The 20,035-nt window shown below is 36.6% G+C and overlaps 1 protein-coding gene across 3 annotated transcripts in view; it reads right to left on the reverse strand.

The window, feature by feature from the left end:
• Positions 1-20,035, reverse strand: part of LOC133522004 (rhomboid-related protein 3) — a 165,511-nt gene that overhangs the window by 138,326 nt on the left and 7,150 nt on the right. For all 3 annotated transcript variants that reach the window (XM_061857175.1, XM_061857173.1, XM_061857174.1), the window contains exons 4-5: positions 14,763-14,861; positions 13,015-13,080 (exon numbers count right to left, since the gene is read on the reverse strand). In XM_061857175.1, the coding sequence (XP_061713159.1) occupies positions 13,015-13,080; positions 14,763-14,861 (165 nt within the window). The remainder of the gene's footprint in view (positions 1-13,014; positions 13,081-14,762; positions 14,862-20,035) is intronic.

Below are 20,035 nucleotides of genomic sequence, written 5' to 3' on the forward strand. Positions count from 1 at the left end.
TGTGATTTGAAACTGCAACCTGTGGGAATACTTGGTCGTCGAATTAGAATCTCCATTTTTCCTTTAACTTACAATTTTTCACGTCCTTAGCAAACTCTTTTTCCTAGTTAAACTTATTTTTTTTCACACATCTTTAATCAAATAGTAGAAAAGTAATATACTAATTAACCTATAACTAACTAGTAAATTATAGAACTAACCTGAACATTCAAGAAACGCAAAAAGTAACTTTTTTCTTCTATGAAGAACACAAAAAAGAATGAACCTACCTTGGTTCTCGGTAGGTATATAAAGTTATAAAACCAATAGAACCAGGCACATGAACACCCGATTTCATCATGTGCGTTTTCTTACTTGCGTCTGATTAACGAGTACAATATAATACAAATCCTCTATACAACCTAAAAATAAATGTACAAAATAAAAATCATATCATACAAAGACAGAGGTAAACAATAGGTGGCATTATAGCTGAACCATATAATTATCACACTGAGGATTGACTATTTAAGCAAATCACTTCCATTGTATTGAATCGGCTTGTTTTATAAGTTTTAATGTTAATAGTGAATATGTTTATAATACAGCCAGACATTATGTTGTTTCTTAAAACTATACCTAGTTCATCTGCATCGGTTATGCTAGAACATACGTGTAAGTAGCGGTCTCGTGAGAATCCGTCTCGGTATGTGGCCACACTGCCCAGCTCCCAGCTCCCGCCCAGATCCTTATCATCGAGGAGAGAGGGGACTCCCACAAAAGGCACTTACAATGTATGAGCTCCTTCAATTCTTGCACCTTTCGTATCTAAGCCATACGACGTCCCAGTGACTAATTGCTCTGCTCATCCACCATGAAATTATACCACTTTATTCTATAACAATAACACAAAACGCTGATTAATTCTAAAAGATTAACTTTCTCTTATGAATTTTCTAATTAATAACTCCTAACCCGATGTACGTAATCTATTGATATAATTGAGCATTCGCCAGTGCTGCTGGGCGTGAAATGACTGCCTTCCGCTTTCCTTATTGCCTATTATTTTCCATAATAATGTCGAACTTTGGACTAAAGAGGATAGTGTTGTGCAATCACCCTACAAAACACATTATTTGTACCACAAATTGAACTAAATTTATACCGTCACTACATTTTATATCGATTTTCCACCTTACTCTTCGTTAACATTAAGTGATTCGCAATTAAAAATAGATAAAACTTGGTTAATTGCCGCACTATTTATGCCAAACAATAAATTTGTCTTGCCGTTTACAGAAGGCTTGCCTTCGTAAACACATATGTATATTCATATCATTTACACCTGGTTTGTATTTTTATGTGCAATTAAGTGACAAACATACAATGTACATTAATACATACATAAATTACAATCTGGTAAGGATTGATTAAGTCTCAATGTCTCTCTTTATCTCTAAGCAACCAAAAAAAGATTGGTAAAAAGGTGTTATAAGCTCATCGTAGGTACCTATGGCTAGCATATATATTTTCTAGATTTCATAATTAGCTACCTACCTATAATGGAAGATAAAACATCAAGTGCTAAACCATGAGCCTGTTACGGAATGTCAGTGAAATCACTTCAATTTACGGAAATGGGATTGTCAATGCCAATGGTGCATCAGCACGCACGATACTCGGAAATTAAAAAAGCAGCCAAGTGCGAGTCGGACTCGCCCATGAAGGATTCCGTACCATTTATGACGTATTAAAAAATAACTACTTACTAGATCGCGTTCAAACCAATTTTCGGTGGAAGTTTGCATGGTAATGTACATCATACATGTTTTAGTTTTATCATTCTGTTATTTTAGAAGTTACAGGGGGGGGGGGGGGGGTTGAGTTTCAGTATGGGGATTTTCTAAGTATGGGGATCCCCCAAAATTTATCGTTTTTTTTTTCTATTTTTGTGTGAAAATCTTAATGCGGTTTACAGAGTACAACTACTTACCAAGTTTCAACAGTAAAGTTCTTATAGTTTCGGAAAAAAGTGGCTGTGACATATTATTTAAGACCATTGTCCATTTCATATTTTAGATATTTCATTCTCAAAAAAATCGGATCATTTAAAATCTAAACTAATAGGTAAACAAAATTGTCATCTAGCCTCTGGGTGAAAATTCTTTTCGTTGGCTTGTTTTATCCCAAAAAATGTGACGGAGGTTTTTGTACGAGATGTAATTTATTTTTTATCCTTTTTCATATAAAATCTAGACACGCGGTAGCGTGTCCAGCCAAGTTAAAAAAAAGGAACTGGTGAAGCAACCGTGTGTAATATTACACGAACCATTTCGAGCTACTTTTGACCCCTTCACAACTTGAAACCTATTTAACCTACATACATGAAACTTGGCACATTTATTTAAGCTCCTTAGCTTGTCTAAAATACAAAATTTCATAAACGTAGATCAAAAAGTTATTGATAAATTAACGTTTAAAAACCGTCATTTTGTGACTGACTGACTTATAGATCAAAAACCTAACCCACTTCCAGAATACCTAGAAACTAGAAATTTGGCATTAAGGTAGACTTTTAAGTGTATGTAGAGGAAAAAATCTTAAAACTGAAAATTATTGATAATTAGATGAAAAACAATCATATATTGATAATTATTAGATTAATTTAGACTTATAGATCAAAAACCTAACCCACTTCCAGATGACGTAGAAACTTGATACTTGGCATCAAGGTAGACTATTAAGTGTCCATAGGAGAAAAAAATCTTAAAACTAAAAATGATTTGATAATTCGATGGCAAAAATCATATATATTCATTAGATTTATTAAGTCTTATGGATCAAAAACCTAACCCACTTCCAGATGACCTAGAAACTTGATATTTGACACCAAAGCAAGCTATTAGGTGTACATAGAAGAAAAAATCCGAAAACTGATAATTAATGAAAATTCGATTGAAAAAAAAAAAACATATATTGATAAGAAATTAAAACTTATAGGTCAAAAACCTAACCCACTTCTAGATGACCTAGAGACTTGGTATTTGGCATTAAGGTAGACTACTAGGCGTATACAAAGGAAAAAATCTGAGAACTGAAAATTTTTGACAATTGACTGCGCGTGGGTCCCCTTTTCAGCTTGGGCAAAACTAATTTCATGATTAATAGTATAGTAATTTCTGAACAAAAAGTAATGATATCCCAACAAAAACATAAATCTGAAATGAGAGCCAAGTTCAATATTAAGAATATGTGTCGTTGTTGACTCGCCGACAAAAGAATTGAGATCTATATCGGTGCCAAATTCTGTGCTGTGTAGAAAATCCTGTAATTATAAAGGATTTGTCTTGGCTAGTTTTTACGTATAGGATATTTGTCTATGTTACTTTTCTAAAAACCTGTACAAGCCTGTGGTGTGTGGTAAATCTACAGCTACAAAGACATCCAATAGAATTCGAATTCTTTATTATTAGGGTTCCGTACCTCTAAAGGAAAACACGGAACCCTTATAGGATCACTTTGTCATCTGCCTGTTCGTCTGTCTGTCTGTCTATCAAGACTCTTTATCTCGGGAACGCGTAGGGGTATGGAGTTGAAATTAAAAGTATAGACGTGACTTGAAGACGTGAAAAAATAAAACTTCAAAGTTATACACATGAAGCCCAACCAGAAATATATGATCATTGTCAAGCGTGACAGATCAGTTTAGTATGAAAAATTTAGTTCCAATGAAATTCCGCAATATAGCGCGTGATCATATATCATGTCGCAAAAACCTTATATTTCGACAATCTCAAGGGAATTCAAATTTATAGGAATATCTATGTATAATAATCTTGGCCTAGAACTCAAAGCCAGAAGAGTAAGGGGAAAACCACGAGCAAGCTACATGCAGCAACTAAAAAGAAAAGCAAATGTCGTGTCTTACAGGCATCTAAAGTACTTGGCTAAGGACCCCGAAAACTGGCGTCTACTCCACAAACAAGAGCCATGCTCTTAAATGATGATGATCATGATCACCTAGAACTATGAAATTTCTACTCGCACTTGGCCGGTTTTTTTTGTTTTATTTAATCGAATACACTAATACAAACGCGATAGAGTTGTTAGGAAAAAGAAAACGAAAAAGATTTTGAATCCTCTAGGCTATGACGGTTGCTCGTCTCCTGACTTAGGTTCAGTGGTTGCGCTTCCCAAGTATACTTGTAGCCCACGTTTCCTCAAGTGTTTGTGAAAAATTTCCTACAAGGTGCTAATTAGCGCCTTTAATGCACTGAGCTTTCTATGTTCAACCTCAAATAGCCCCATCACTAGCTGAGGAATCGGTGTTCGATCCCATTGCGTCTCTTAATTCGCAGCTCCCTGAGAACCTCGTTAATTGCCAGGTAGTGTACGACACGTGTTATTATCTGGACGCCAAGTCCGCATTACGACCGTTTATCCTGCACTCCCGTGCATGCCTATGGTAATTCGCGCTTGTGAGCATTCTCATTGTTACTTTCTCATTTCTCAACAGTCAGTTATTATCCTGCCGCGCATCTATTTGTATACATTGTTAGAACTTTCTAATGACCTAATTTCTTATTTTAATATTTAATACCCCTAGATGGAAGGGGCTTTTACTAACTTTTTCTGAACATATTGAAATTGAAAAGTTGAGAAGCCACTTAATATTGTTATAACTATGATAAAACTTGAAGCGAGAGATCATACTGCCTTGAAATCGTATAGTATGTCCAAAGGATCCCTTATAGTATTTTTCTAACACGATGCGATGGGTACGCTGACAGTATACGTAGTCCAATACGGAATATATTTATATGAAAATCCTTGTTTTTTGCTAACCTTTTACAAAGCAATATATCGATCCACTAAATTCGGAGTTACTTACCTACATAAAAAAGGTGATGAAAGGTATTTCTAGATAAAATCTCAGAAAAAAATAAACAAATTGTTGCCATATTTTCTGAAGAAGCATAATTTCGGTAAGGCTTCGGTCTACAAGAGTTGTATCGAGCCGCCTTTGGTCCTGGCGCCCGTCTCCATCGCCGCGGGCACCATGACGAATCCAATTAACACTGCTAACGAATACTGTCGGACGTACGCTATTTATGTTTCCGAGCAGTCGCACTGTAAATATTTAGTCCGAGAGGCGTCTGGCATTGCCCTTGTCTTATCTCTGAATCGGGTGCGTGAACGATTTCACGTGCGTCGAGACGCGTGCCGATACGCTGACAAGGGTGTACGTTACAATTGCTTAGCGAGTCAAACGTGCAGACAAACCAATGCCCTCTCTGATTAGACATAAGTGTTACAGATTGCGAAGTCAGAATTACACTTGTTTCGATTGAGTGTTGTACGTAATCTAGCTATGCATGCAATAGGAATATGCTGCCAGGATACAGTTTTGTAAATACTGATTAGAAAGCTTAACGACCAGTCCTTGAAAAGTTCCAGTTTATTTATTTAGCGCCAGATAGACACGTGCTTTCAATATCATAGCATTGGCAGTAAATCAGGCATCGACGTCGCGTGCGCGTGGGCAGACAGCCTTATTTTGAAACATCCACCAGCCGTATCAAAATTATATCGAATATCGATTTATTGCGTGCGCTCGCTCACTTTAAATTGCGTGGACATGTGTGTAGGTGCGACGCAAAGTATACACATGGAACTGATATTGAAATTTCGTGTTAGAATATGGCTCCGGGTGATGGCCGCCGATTATCTGCTAATTTATACTCGCAGCTCAACTTCTGTTCTCTCATATTCATTTTATTCATACCGCAAACGAGCTCGTCTATAACTGCATTCCTTGCGCCTTGTTCTGTTAACTGCTGGCTTTTATTGTCCTTTTTCGTTGGTCATTTTAAATGCCACTTGCTCTGATCCTATTTGGAGTGTAGTGATGTCATGTGGCATCACGAGGGGGCCCGTTTTGGAGCGTTTACGATCTACACCTCCACATATTCGCGGTTCATTCACCGGCAACAATGCGAATGTCGTTATCATTGATTTATCTATTAGTAGAATGTTACAATAATTCATTCAAGCTGCGATATATTGAGTCCGGGGAGTATTGCATTGTCGAACATAACATTACATTTTGTATTACAACATGGACATTTTGTAAGTACCCTTGTTGATGATTTTGTATATATAAAATTTTAGTCCATTTAGATCACTCGAAAGTGAGTGCTTTAGTTCTTATATCTGAGTTTTAGAGTACATTCCTATTACCCACATGGGTATTATGGTATTCAGAAACATGAAATTATAAATAAAATTTGTCCATTTTGAAAGATTTACTATGTGGGGATGTAAAATGAAGTAATATGCAAGATAAAAACTATTATAATAGTTTTATTAAAACTTAAATGAGTCGTTAGAGATCCACTATTAACCCTTTCATCCAAAACGTAAACAAACGTGTCGAAAGGGCAGGTGCGTGTGAACTTGCCGACCATGAAATTGACGTGGATTTGCTCCGGTGTGGTCCTAGAAAAAGTGTGGCGATTACTTGAGCCCTACCCCGCCGATGATTCGCCACGGAACCTGCAGTTTTATTCCCATTGCATACTCAGTACTGTGAGTTGATCACTCAGACAAACCAGTGTCTTTTAGAGACCCATAAAAACTACGCTACTGGGAGTTAGCATTTATACTGACCAAAGAGCTGTCGACTAGTCGGTGTTCGATGAGCGGTCATAATAAATAATTTACACTAACAACCCTCATTGCCTTTAGCCTTCAAACTACATAACTGTATTACGAGTATACCGTCCTTCAAACATATTAGTGTGAAAGAGGGAGGAGCGAAAAACAAATTCCATACAAATACATAGCTATGTGGCAAATATAAACAAATATGTGGCATTATACACCAAATTACGTAAAACTATTTTCTATAAAGTTAATAAAATGCCAGCCAGTAAAATGGGAGCTACGCTTATATGGATAAAGGGAAAGCCTGGAGATGGTGGCTGGACGTTGCGAGGGATGACATGCGTCCTAATGATCTTACAAAAATAGGATGCCGAAGACCGTGCGAAGTGGAGAAGATAAAACAGGAAAGCGGACCCTGGGCTTCGAAGCACTAGCCGAGGATGCAATCAAGATAAAAGCTAAGATGAGAGAGAGAAGAAAATGGGCACTACATTTGTCCTTCGTTTATGAAGAAGCCATCACTTGACGTCGTCCCCTTTTGTCGTAATGACATAAACATTTACCTATATAACGATATGGGTCTGTGTCATTGGGTCTTTTAAATACATCTAATTAAGACATTAATTAAATTCGTATTGTAAATCGTTTTTGGCTTTGTATGATAATATAGGTATTCAGAATGGCAAATGACGTTCTGAAACGAAAGGCTAAATATCAAAAAATGTTTGGTCTGTTAACATACCGAGCATTGACGTTCGAAACAATAGGCGATATAGAAATTAATGATCTGATCAATGACAACAAATACTCGTTTAAATATCTGAGGATCATGCTCATTTTACTTTGTTATTAGTTAAATGGTAATTCACTACATTAAGATGGCCAGAGTTTTAAAAAACTACTCCATTAAAAGAAAAGTGCTCTGCTAGGTTTTTTGTTTTACATAGTCGATTTCATCAAGGGCGGGATCAAAGAGGACGCAGCAGTTTCTGGCGCCAAGATCGCAACGATATCGCCGCTAGAACAGTAATCGTCAATAAAATCTCAATTTAGATGGCACCGATACCGTGTGAGTTACGGACGGACAGTGAGACCGAACACGAAAACCTACTCGACGATGGAATGCGCCCGCCGCAGGACCTGCTAACGAATACACGGCTGGTGCTTAATTTAATTTCGGTTTATAATTTAGAACGATTAATAATGGATGGGTTATTGAAGTACGACTCGTGACAGTTTTGGAGATAAGCCTTTGAAGCTAATTATTGGGTCTGACGGCTGACATTTCGCGCAGGGCGTCCGCGGGCGCCAGAACTTGACGCCTCGCCGTCAGCGACCCGCCTACGCCTATTTAAAACAAACCTTTTTGTTTTTTTACACCTTCCCTACTGGCCAGTCACAGATAAGGACGACGAAAAAGACACTTAAAAATAAATTTGTCGAAAGTGATAAATGATGGATATAACTTTTATTATTTCAAATTAAATTAACGATCCGACCCGAACGTCTACCTTTTCTCACATTAGAGGGATCTTATCTGGAATGATTGCTTCCATTACCTTGGAGAACGGACGGACACGTTGTTTTGTAGTCGAGGGAAGATAAAGAGATTAATGCGTAAAGCAATTAATTTTGATTGAGGTGTGTTTTATTAAGTAATTGTTTTTGTTTCCAATACGTGAATTTGAAACGCGCCGTAAAGTCAACACGACAATGGTAGAGTTGTGTCGCGGTGTTTAATGATGGATGGGAAAGTTTATTTCTATCGATTGTTAGAGGTTCGAATTAAAGATTGGTGTTCAAAATAACACATTAATATTAGTATTAGGGTCGGGGTCGGTTCCCACAGCGCTTTAATACATTTTTCGTGTTCCAGTTAGCGCCCCATAAATTGATTAAGGGACTGCGGCGACGGTCAGAGGTTTTTTTGTGGTGCGGGACAGGTAATGACTTGGCTGCTGCCATTCTGGGGTCACCGCGGCATTCCACTACACGGCACATAAAAAAGTGCTATTTACTATATGTTTACGCTACTACTAATAATATTTAGTAAGTAACGACATACCTACGTATTTGCATTCCGATAAAAACGAGTGAGGATCCAAATGTTCTATTTAACCTTTCTTTGCGGCGTTATATGCAAATGAGCAATTTTGCATCTCACACCTATGCAAAGATAGTTTTGAAATGGAAGGGGAAGTACCTATAGGTAATAAACAAACATTTATATATAATAAACATACATAAGCACTTCATAATAATGTATGTATTTTGTAATATTCTTTCCCACTTCATTAGTTAGTCATTAGTTTCTGCATCAGTTGCATCACCTACTATATTTTTGATTACTCGTATTTCTTGTCCACTTAACAATCTACAACGTTGTCTGGGAGAAGTTACTCCTCAGCGATAAGAGAAATTGTGTTTACCCTTATCTAAATATTCTAAATGCATTTCTTTTCTCATATTTCTATGCAAGTGCTAGTATTCAAATAAATAGATAAATATTATAGGGACATTCTTGCACAAATTGACTAAATAAATAATAAAGTGCACATTAATAGTGTATGTGTCGGCAGCCTATCGTAAAATCCCCCGAATGTACATATATTTTTATTGTACTAACAAAGTATGATGTTAGTTTTTGTAACATTACCAATCTCCATTAATCCAACGCGTTCAACCGCAAACTTTTATCAAATCCGAATTGCCAAATGAAGCATTTAAGCTAATAGCTTAAACGAAATGCTTCGAGACCAAATCAGCATAATGTAGCGAGCCAATTTCCTGCGAGGAAATTGCTTTCCCGACCAAATGTTCCGAAGTACGTAAAAGCTTCTGTTCTTTCCCAGTCACTCTAGCAACATCAATCATGGCTCCATGTTCTTTGGAAAAACGTATTTTTCATAACAAATGCATGACAATGTTTTTTCCTGACGGACTGCACAATCGCTGGCCCACTTAGGATGTGAGCAATGGTTTTGTAATGGTCCACCAACAATGATGTTTTCCCTATAGCGTAACGTTTTGGAATAAATATCAATTTAGTATAACAAATGTTAGGGTTTCACGATCAGGGAACATTATGCGCCTATAAATCGTGTAATGTTTCGTCACAGAATAAGTAATACTACCGTACAGAAAAAAACTTCCTACAAAACCGAAGTTTGAAGACAGCGATTCAGGGACGATTCATGCTGTCCCTTTCTTATGTATGGCACTATCACTATCCCTTTCATCTATTTAGGGTTGTCAAAATTCAAGTCATTATCTTATCTGCGGTCGTACATGCACACAGAAGGACTTCAAGTTGTGCCAACCCTAACAATTCCTCGGAGCAATGCTGAGCCGAACGGAGCCCGGAATGCCCGAAAGGGACAGTTTCGCCCCCGTGGATTCGTGATGGTTCAGGTTAGGCCGATAAGCAAAACGGAATTAATAACTTATATAAAATAAATATTAAACGCGTAATATAATAAGTAAGATAAGAAACTACTTACTTTAAGCAGCTTTTAAGTGCAGTGGGTTACAGAAGGCTCTCTAAAATTTTACACTTGGGTATTATTACTACTTAATGACCATGTCAGCTCGAAATAGTATAATTTGATACTTCGTCACGCGTAATATACCCCAGCAAGTTGAGTATTAGGGGGGCCTAGAAAACATGACAATCTCACATCGAAAAAATATATCGGTGTGATAGATGCAATAAAAAGTCACGTAGTTATTTCCATACATCATTTATGTTCCAATGGCGTTTTCAATCAACGACTAGCATATTGGTTCTTAGGCCCCCAGTTCTAAAAACGACTATTTGCCGAAATGTCTAAAGCAGGCAAAGCGAAGAATATTTTTAGTGTCTAGTCACCCAGCTTTCGGTCGGCCAATGAAGTCAGCCAGTACTTTAGCCGTATATAAAAAGGCGCGAGGTGACAATATAAATAACAATTTGGCCCACCCCGTTCGAATGTGGTGCTCCGAGTGGATTAGCATAAGAATGCCGCATCAGGGACGCCCACGACCACTGTCCCTTGTCTCTTATACATCGAATTTAATTTTGATTTACGACAATCCATACAATTGTACGCAAAACGTTTTTAGGTTGAGGATTAAATACCTATTGTGAGGCGGTGACGATGCGCCTATTGTACGGAGCTTTTCAGTAATAACTTTGTGTACGTTACCTCACGTCAACACAAAATAGATGCATTATTTAAAAGGTCGCGCTTTCGTTAATGGCGAAAAAAAAACCGTATTGAGAGGTCTGAATATTCTGAATTATCATTTAATTCCACCATAACAAAATTAACTACTAACGTGCAATTTGAAAAGTGAAATTTGCCTGCTGCCTTTTATTTATACACCGTGGGCTGGCAAAATCGGACAGATTTTAAAGGTACCTATATTATTGACCGCATTTAGAGACTAAAATGTCATACAAGATTTTTTGATATCGGTCTTGTGTAAGAGATGACAATTCTTGTGAAAATTTGTTTACACATACCTACTGACATACATTAAAGTTTTAAAGGAAACTCGCAATTTGTACCTGTGAATAAGTAAAAAAACTTTACTTATTCGTTGTAATGTTTTTTTTCGCCAATAGGTAAAAAGAAATAATGTATCGTGTGCAGAAAATTTTTTTCGGCAAAAAAACCGAATTTCACCAAAACTGATATCATATTTTTGCTCCTTATGGCCTCAGGAATGCTTGGTTAAAATCTGTCGGGTTTTAAATGCCCACGGTGTATAAACAAAAAGAAACGTAATATAAAGTGCACTTTTCTTAATACATTAACACATTGATACTTTGATAAAGATAGCCTGAACAAAAAATAATATCATCATACAAATCAAAAATAAACATTTTAAAACAGCACCGTAATAAATGTAAGTTGACGCTTTAAGTAGGCACTTAATATCTTAATTAATAAAAGCACAGGACCGCACCATAACTCATGATCCACATTGGGCACACAGAAAACTGCTTCTTAAGATTCTTTTATGCAAATGTTATAAAAATATACATCTGTGGAATTATTAATGAAGGGTCTGCTCTCATGTGACGTGTTCGTGCATTAAACTAATATATGAGGGTTAATGATCGTCTAATTATTTTAAAAAGCTCATAAATTTTGATTAAGTTTATTTACTTTATTATTTTTCTTATTTTTATCCTGGTGAAGGTCGATTGATGTTAAAAGTAAATGAGTAATCAATGATTTAGTGTGTTTATTCAGTTAAGATAAGCATACAGTCCATACATGATCAAGAGAGTAACGGTATGGAGTAGGTACCGATATTAAAGCACGTGGGCTTAAAGTTCGTCTCTGGGCTAGAAATAAATTAAGTACATACATGTAAACTGTGTACTCAAAAATAGATAAATGACAGAAAGCTTTCGATTCAAATGCAATATTGCTTGCAGTATTCGTTCTCCGTAATATACTTATTAAGAGATTCAATATGAATCATATAATTAAAATTTACTCAAACTTATCTCATATCTCCGTGTACTTTAGCTTCAATTTAGCTCTTTATCAAACCGAAAAAACGAAATAGACTTCATCGTTAATAATAAACGACGGTGGTCAGTGTTAATACGCATTTAAGATAATATATATTTTATGGTACAAAAATAAAATGCCCACCTAATAAATCGTGCGCGCCTTATCGTCTTTCGAGAGGCGACAATAAGAACCAGATAAGGGCAGGGTCTCGGGTACGAGTCGAAACTTTGGTTTAACTTTTTCGTTTGCGTTTGGGTTTCCTTGTCACGTATTAAGGAGAGGTTTAATGGACATTATTCGTGTTGAAATGTTTTTAGGGACTCGAGGTGCGTTCGGACGCGCGCGAGCTGAGCGTAATCGGCGTCGCATCTTAATTTAGTTGTCTTGTATGGTGGGCCCAGTGGGACATAACCTAACCCACTGCGAAGGCAAAGGACGCCCGCGCGGCGCGCCACACATATAAATACGCCGTGATTCCATAATAAATGCCTATCTTTATTTATAGGATCACAATCTCAGCTTATTATTTGTCCTATAATATACAAGAAGGAATTCGTATTTATTATATTCAGCGATTCCTGAGTTTTGAGTTATAGGTTGGTATGTATGTAGTTAATTGATTGAATTTGCTGAATCTGACAGAGCGACAAAAGAGCCGCGTTCTTTAGCCAAACTAATTGAAGTCAGAATACCGCACAAAATATGAATAAATAGATATGGATCATAACTGTCTAACAAACCATATCGTCACTTACACAGTTGACTTACAACATCCTTTGACTAATTTACAGGACTGTAAGTTGGAATACGCCTCACTCCCTAGTTTGTCGGTTAGGTAAAAAAATACAATCTTACTTACCACATTGACGAACTCCTGAAACGTGATGGAGTCACTAGTTGCAGTCTGAGCTTTATCCAGAAGGATCTGAAAATAAAAACATTTTTTCTTACAAAATCTGAAACACGTATATCCAAAGTAGCTAAAATAAAACATACACACAAGTTAGAAGAGTTGAAAAGGGAGATACAGAACATATTCAGCTACAGATTGTTAGGTGGGACCTAACCAAGATGACAATTTGTTGGTAGGAAAGGCCATTCGAAACTGAAATAATGTATGGAAATAGTCACGTGGCTTCCCAACTAACATGACAGCGTCAAAATAGCCTACATATCACTGTTATAATGCTCTCATTTGAGAATTAAGAGTGTTAAGAATACCTGTAGTAGGTTGGTAGAGGACTCTATACCACCCTTATAACCACTAATCAGGCCCCACTTTTTACAGGTAAAGGTGTCAGGAAGCCTATACAACAGTGTTACTTAAGGGTTAGAAGTACTTAGAAGGGAGTTAATTCACCCTCAGCTATTACTTTAGCCGGTTCTACGTTCTCATAGAATCATTAGCTAACACAATAGGTGTGAGACAACCCTCAGTTAAGAATTTTAAACTTGTTAAACCTATAAGAGAGAGTGGGTTAACGATTTAACGCGTACTAGATATCTAAAACATTCTCAATTAAATATGTGACCGCTTTTTGAGAACTCTTTTTGTACTGTTTTTATGTATTAGCTTCAAAGAAATCCAAAACGATCAAACTTATAAAATAAATGATACAAAGAAAATAAAACTTATCACAGCAACATTTAATGGCGATCTGCTCGCAAGTTTTTATTAGGAAGAAGAAGTTTTATCGTGTGAAAAGTGAAAAAGTGCTGCGCCTGCGATTTTACGGTAAGTGTATACCATGTTTTCCATCTTAATTTTAACGCGCTCCGGATTAATTAAAGATTTAAAGTAAAACTTATGCTTAATAAAATAGACGCCTTAAAGTTTTATCAGCAACTTGTTCTTTTTGTCGGCCATTGGCAAGTAAAGTTACGTGGCATCGATAGAATGATAAAATAAAAATTATTAATGGAGTATTTTGTACATAAATATTGATCAAACAAGTACATTTTTAGGTTACTTTACTAAAACAATGGCGAACTTGCTATTACAGCTTTAGCTCTCCCTTAACGCATCATTTACACTTTTTGAGATACAGCATCTTTAGTCGAGAGTATTGTGCAGTCTTTAGTATACATAGAGAGTTATGCAACGCTTTTAGTATCTGGTGTTACGACACACTTGACTAACTCTTTTATGCAACCCATGCCTGCAGCTTAAAGTTATCACAACACCTAAAGATATATAAGATACTTCACAGTAACCATTAAGTAACAATAAACATCAGTAAGTGTCAGCGGGCGCTGTTGTAAAGATTTAAGTGTTACAAACAGGTTAAAGCTATAAAGCTTGACTCCAGTAGCTGTAATTAACACTATTATTACTCTCAATTCTGCATAACATCATCCATTGTAGCTCTAGAACCACTGTTGGAGTGGAATTTATTTCTTAACTCCTCTATAACGTTCCAAGCTATAACTGAGATTATTATAACGCCGTTCAAAAGATTAAAGTTTTAAAGAAGCCTGTAACTGACGGTATAATGTTTGTTGGGTTTTCGTCTGCCATCCGATGCAATTGTCACTTTGGCTACGCCCTCAGAGAGGTTGACGTTATTTTGGTGCTCGTTATCTAAGATAGTATTTTGCTGACTGTACCTCTTGTTTGTGGGGCGGCACCTGCGCTTTGAAGTCAGGGTTCTGTAGTGTCACCAAGAAGTCGGGCCACGGGATCTCGCCAAAGCCTTCAGGGTCAAACTGTAATGAAATAGTTATTTATTCGCACCGTATCGCACCTATTCGGACGTGTATCGTACAAAGTTGTACAGTACATATGGCTCTTTAAAGTTTCGACACAGTTACATAATGTGCTAATTTACGCACTATTGCGGAATAGTAGCACCATATGTACTGTAAATTATATTTGTGAACTGTTATATAATCAATAAAAAAGTATCAGAGGCCCATTCGTCATTATTTTATTGGCAAATGTGAAATGTGAAATCACCATTTCATGTGGTGATAGTAATGACGAAATAATTATGTTATACATAAATTGATATAAACTTTCTATCATATGCATTTCGCATTGCAGTACGGTACGCAAACGTTCTGGCTGTAAAATGCTCTCTCTACCGAGGTTTACTTAAAATACTTGTTAAAAAGGTTTGACGGTCTTCAAAAATAGAAGTCTTATAAGTTTTTATAGGTTTGGTCATGCGACACCCCTTGAAGTGCAATGGACCTTTTTACAAGCTCTGTTTAACTTGCTGTTAGTATGTACAGTCAAAATCGTCTCATAAATATGGTACTACGCTCTTATTACACTGGAATGAGATGCTATGGGACATATTTTTGAGTAAGATGTGTACACCCATATTTTTATACTTGACTGTATGTATGTGTGGGTCAAATCATGGGAGCTACATTTGACTGACTTCTCGATTTCCGATTGAGCTCAAACAAGACAATGGTACTATCGAACTGATCTGATGATGGAGACGGGAGGTAGCCATAGGCACTCTGTGATAAAATAACGCAACCTAATTGTGTTTGGCGTTTTTATAATTGTCTCGATGAGTATTAGATGCCTGTGGGATGAAAAGTACAGTCAGCGATCAAAGCTTGTACCAAAAATCTAAGCTAATTTTGCACGTCATATTTTCATATAAATTTGCCGCACTTTGGCATTGCTTGGGTGTGTATAATAATTTAATTAAAAAGTTGAGCTTTTCCAAAAACAAATTCGAATACATAGTTTGTTTTGCTGGGTCCCCTCAGAATCGTCTTAAGCGGGTTATACTGTTATTGCTGACTGCGGGATATAAGAACACTACGCGACACCTATCGTCACGTCCACAAACGGCGGTGAATGTTATTCACCGCCCTTACCGAGCGCATCAATACAACTACCAAAACGTCCATACAAAAAGAGAAAACGTTTTTCCACTTCTACATATTTTCCATTCCATTCCATGATGTATTGGTATGTTATCGACACAATGAAAAACTAGGTTAAAGGGTTTTCCTTTTTTTACAAAATTTGTAAAACAAAAAATAAATAAAAAAAGCGAAACCTATAAACCTATTATGCTGAAGCGATCGACATCAAAATCAAAGTGATTTGTTAAGATTTAGTAACTGGAAAACGTTTTCTTCCGAAATGGAATTTCAAAGAAAAAATACCGTTATTTCGTTAGATTCGAAAAGCTATTCTTCCCTCTTAAATATACTCGTAAAAAAATCTAGGTCTAAGTAGGGATGTTGCCTGTATAGTTTATTGTAGGTATAGGGAGCGTTCATGAACTTTAGACGGCAGCACAGAAGCTCGCTATTCATTGGCACGAAGCATTATGTCAAGTTTCTATTTTTAAATTTAAGCCACTAGATGGCAGACCCTACTATGCGAAATAAAGCCAGCGTGAAGTAATAAGGGGGCAGCACCTGCTTAGAAGCGTGAATTGTTTTCGTTTTCGATTCAGTTCACGAGATGGCATACCTCCGGACATGCACGGTCTCCATTTGAAATATATTATTTCACACCATTCAATGGCGTACCCCGGTTTGACTGGTGCAATTTGGTTCGATGTTTAAATAGTGCGAAGACAAACAAAACTAACCTACAAGCTGGTATCGATAAAATAATGATGTATCACATAACCTATTTATATGTAATCGTAAAATATGTACATATTGTAATCGTATTTATTCGATGTAATTGTATAAATTATCAGAAAGACTCGATCTATTATTAGATGTTGAATTTATATAGTCGCTATAAAAATAAAAAAGGTGTGCCAGTAGGTTATGAAAGAGCAAACGCATTTAATAAATATGATTTACTTCAAGGAGGAATCCCTATTTTATCATAATTAAAATAGTTCGTCAACAAGACGTGATCGATAACATGCATTTAATTAATGCGATGAAAAACCGGGCTATGTTCATGAGGCATTCTTTACACTATTTCTATTAAAAAAATCTTAAAGAACCACAAAGAGTACCTAGGTAAGTAATTTACCCGTAACGTCATATTTATTATATAACTCATATTTATTTTCGTAATTTCGTAAAAAAATCATACTAGCGTTAGGCCGGCGCCCCACTGCTGCGCACGCGACATCCACGGCCCACGGTTTAATACAAACCGTGGGCAAGCCCACGAAATTTTGTATAGGAACGTGGGTCGTGTACATAGCGTGCGCTGCAGTGGGGCGCCGGCCTTATTGTTTTGTCAGATCGAAAAAAAGCTGATCTGACTTGAAAGTCAAACACCTACACTCACAAACCCGTTGTGAATATCTAGCCAGATCATCCACACAGAGCACGCACCTTCCCCTAAATCCCATAACTTCGCACATGATTCTGTTGTAACAGCATAATTTAAAAAAGACAAAACGTAAGCGCCCCTATCTTCAGCCGGTATTATCTGAAATGTCCCCTACGTGACCGCACGGCTTTTGATGTTCGGCGCTACCGCCCTTTGTTTCTTTATAAGGTTATCGCACACAGGTGAATTACCCCCTTATTCATACAACTTTACAAGCCCCAATTAGTTAATTTATGTTTTATCCCTTTCATACAAATACATGTCAAAATGGTAATTGCGTATTGTAGGGCGTTTATGAATAGAAGAAAATGACTTGCTGCAGACAGTCAATTTAAGTTAAGCTCGAACAGGAATGCACTTAGCTTGTCTCGATGTGGCTACTGCAAGGTTACTGCCACGACCCTGCTCGATTTGGCAAACACAACACGCCCTCAGCACACCATTTTGCACGCAGTTACGGTGTGTTTGCTTCAGCAAAGCAAGTGCAAGTAGTGAGAGTAGGTAGTTAAAAACGCTGCTCAAGGTAGTGTCAGCTTGTTGTAAGTCCATTATGTAGATTGTGCATCTTACGAGTAAAATAATTTTGGTGTGTCTCTTTCGCGCTACAGTTTCACCTAAGCTAATTTTGTGTGTATGCACATGCTGTTATAAATATAAATAGCCTTGACCATGCCTTGACGATTAGGGTCCCTAGCCAAAGTGAGAATCGCTTGCGCCACGACAACGAAACGCTTTGTGTGTGCTTCCGCACTAATGCAACAGTGACATTGCCATGTTAGCTACGCACCCAGAAGCAGAATTGATAAGTGTGCGTTAACCTTTATCACGTTTACTTCGCTTCCATACATTTTAATCAACCAAAAGAACATTCCCCGAAATTTGTTTCTGTATCATAAACGACAGTTTTTATGAATTATCACGCGTTAGTTACATTTTTACGGCGAACGGGAGCTGTGAATTAAAGTTCAACGATTTTATCTTTAATTGATATGCCTTAGGCGTTAGGTGTTTTATACCTGGACCTGCTAAAACAGGTGTTGTTATCTAAACGACGGACCAACATAATAAAGCTCTAAGCTTTAAGCTTTTAATTTCAGATAAAGCGTTTAAAAGAAATTTGAGATATAATCCATAAAAATAAGAATTATTTAGTATCTAATTTGCGACTGTATCTTTATCAAAAACTGGAACAATTTGAACATACCCCGTATAAATAATTTTTCTGCACAAAACCATGCAGTTTTAAGTAAGTAGGTATGTTCGGATTTTGTCGATAATTAATTATGGACGTTGGTACATTACTACATTACCTACACTAAACATATATATATAAATTAGCACCACTGACATCTAGCGAAAAAAAACAACAGGTAATATACCTATTACGTAAAAATATTAAGAAAAAATAATTCGGATTTTGGAAGAGTAAATAGGCGAAAGTAATCGCGAAACAATAGTTATTTGTTTTACAAGGGGGTAAAGTTGTTGTTTAATGTTGTACTCCTCGTCCTAATATTGATAAGATACCAAAGCGAAATATACCTACCAAAATTGAACCACGAGGATTCAAGGTACGAGGGTGAAACAAACTTTGCCACCGAGTGAAACAACATTTTCACCACACAAACTCGTGGAAAATACTCATTGTAAAAGTTGTAAAACATTATAAATGAAATACATATTAATCATTCAAAATAATCACTCTAAAATAAATTCCACCAGCCAACGTAAAGGAAACAACTCAATATTTGCTACAAATTACTTTGTCACTCTTCTGTGTTTAAAACGCAAATTTTCAGATCTTGATGAATAAAGACAGCCTTTACTTACAAGTTCGTGTAGTGATTTTTTTGTTTCCTCGGATAAATCTTCCACTCATTTGCTGGAATCGAACCGTACATTATTTTCAAACTATGGGGTAAAAAGGTAGCGAAATAAAATAAGATAAAGATATCATGATGATGAAGTACCGGGTTGTCACTGAAACGCATCTCCCGTCTAGCTACTCATAAAGCATTTTTAGGGTTCCGTAGCCAAATGGCAAAAAACGGAACCCTTATAGATTCGTCATGTCCGTCTGTCTGTCCGATTCTGTCACAGCCACTTTTTTCCGAAACTATACGAGCTATACTGTTCAAACTTGGTAAGTAGATGTATTCTATGAACCGCATTAGGATGTTTACAAAAAAATAGAAAAAAAACAATAAATTTTGGGGGTTCCCCATACTTAGAACTGAAACTCAAAAAATCTTTTTTCATCAAACACATACGTGTGGGGTATCTATGGATAGGTCTTCAAAAATGATATTGAGGTTTCTAATATCATTTTTTTCTAAAATTAATAGTTTGCGCGAGATACACTTCCAAAGTGGTAAAATGTGTCCCCCCCCCCCCCCCGTAACTTCTAAAATAACAGAATGAAAAATCTAAAAAAAATATATGATATACATTACCATGCAAACTTCCACCGAAAATTGTTTTGAACGAGATCTAGTGAGTAGTTTTTTTTTTAATACGTCATAAAATTAAAAAAAATTTTTTCATCAAACATATACGTGTAAGGTATCTATGGATAGGTCTTCAAAAATGATATTTAGGTTCC

The sequence above is a fragment of the Cydia pomonella genome, chromosome 10 (genome assembly GCF_033807575.1).
Source record: "Cydia pomonella isolate Wapato2018A chromosome 10, ilCydPomo1, whole genome shotgun sequence".
Taxonomy (NCBI): Eukaryota; Metazoa; Arthropoda; class Insecta; order Lepidoptera; family Tortricidae; genus Cydia; species Cydia pomonella.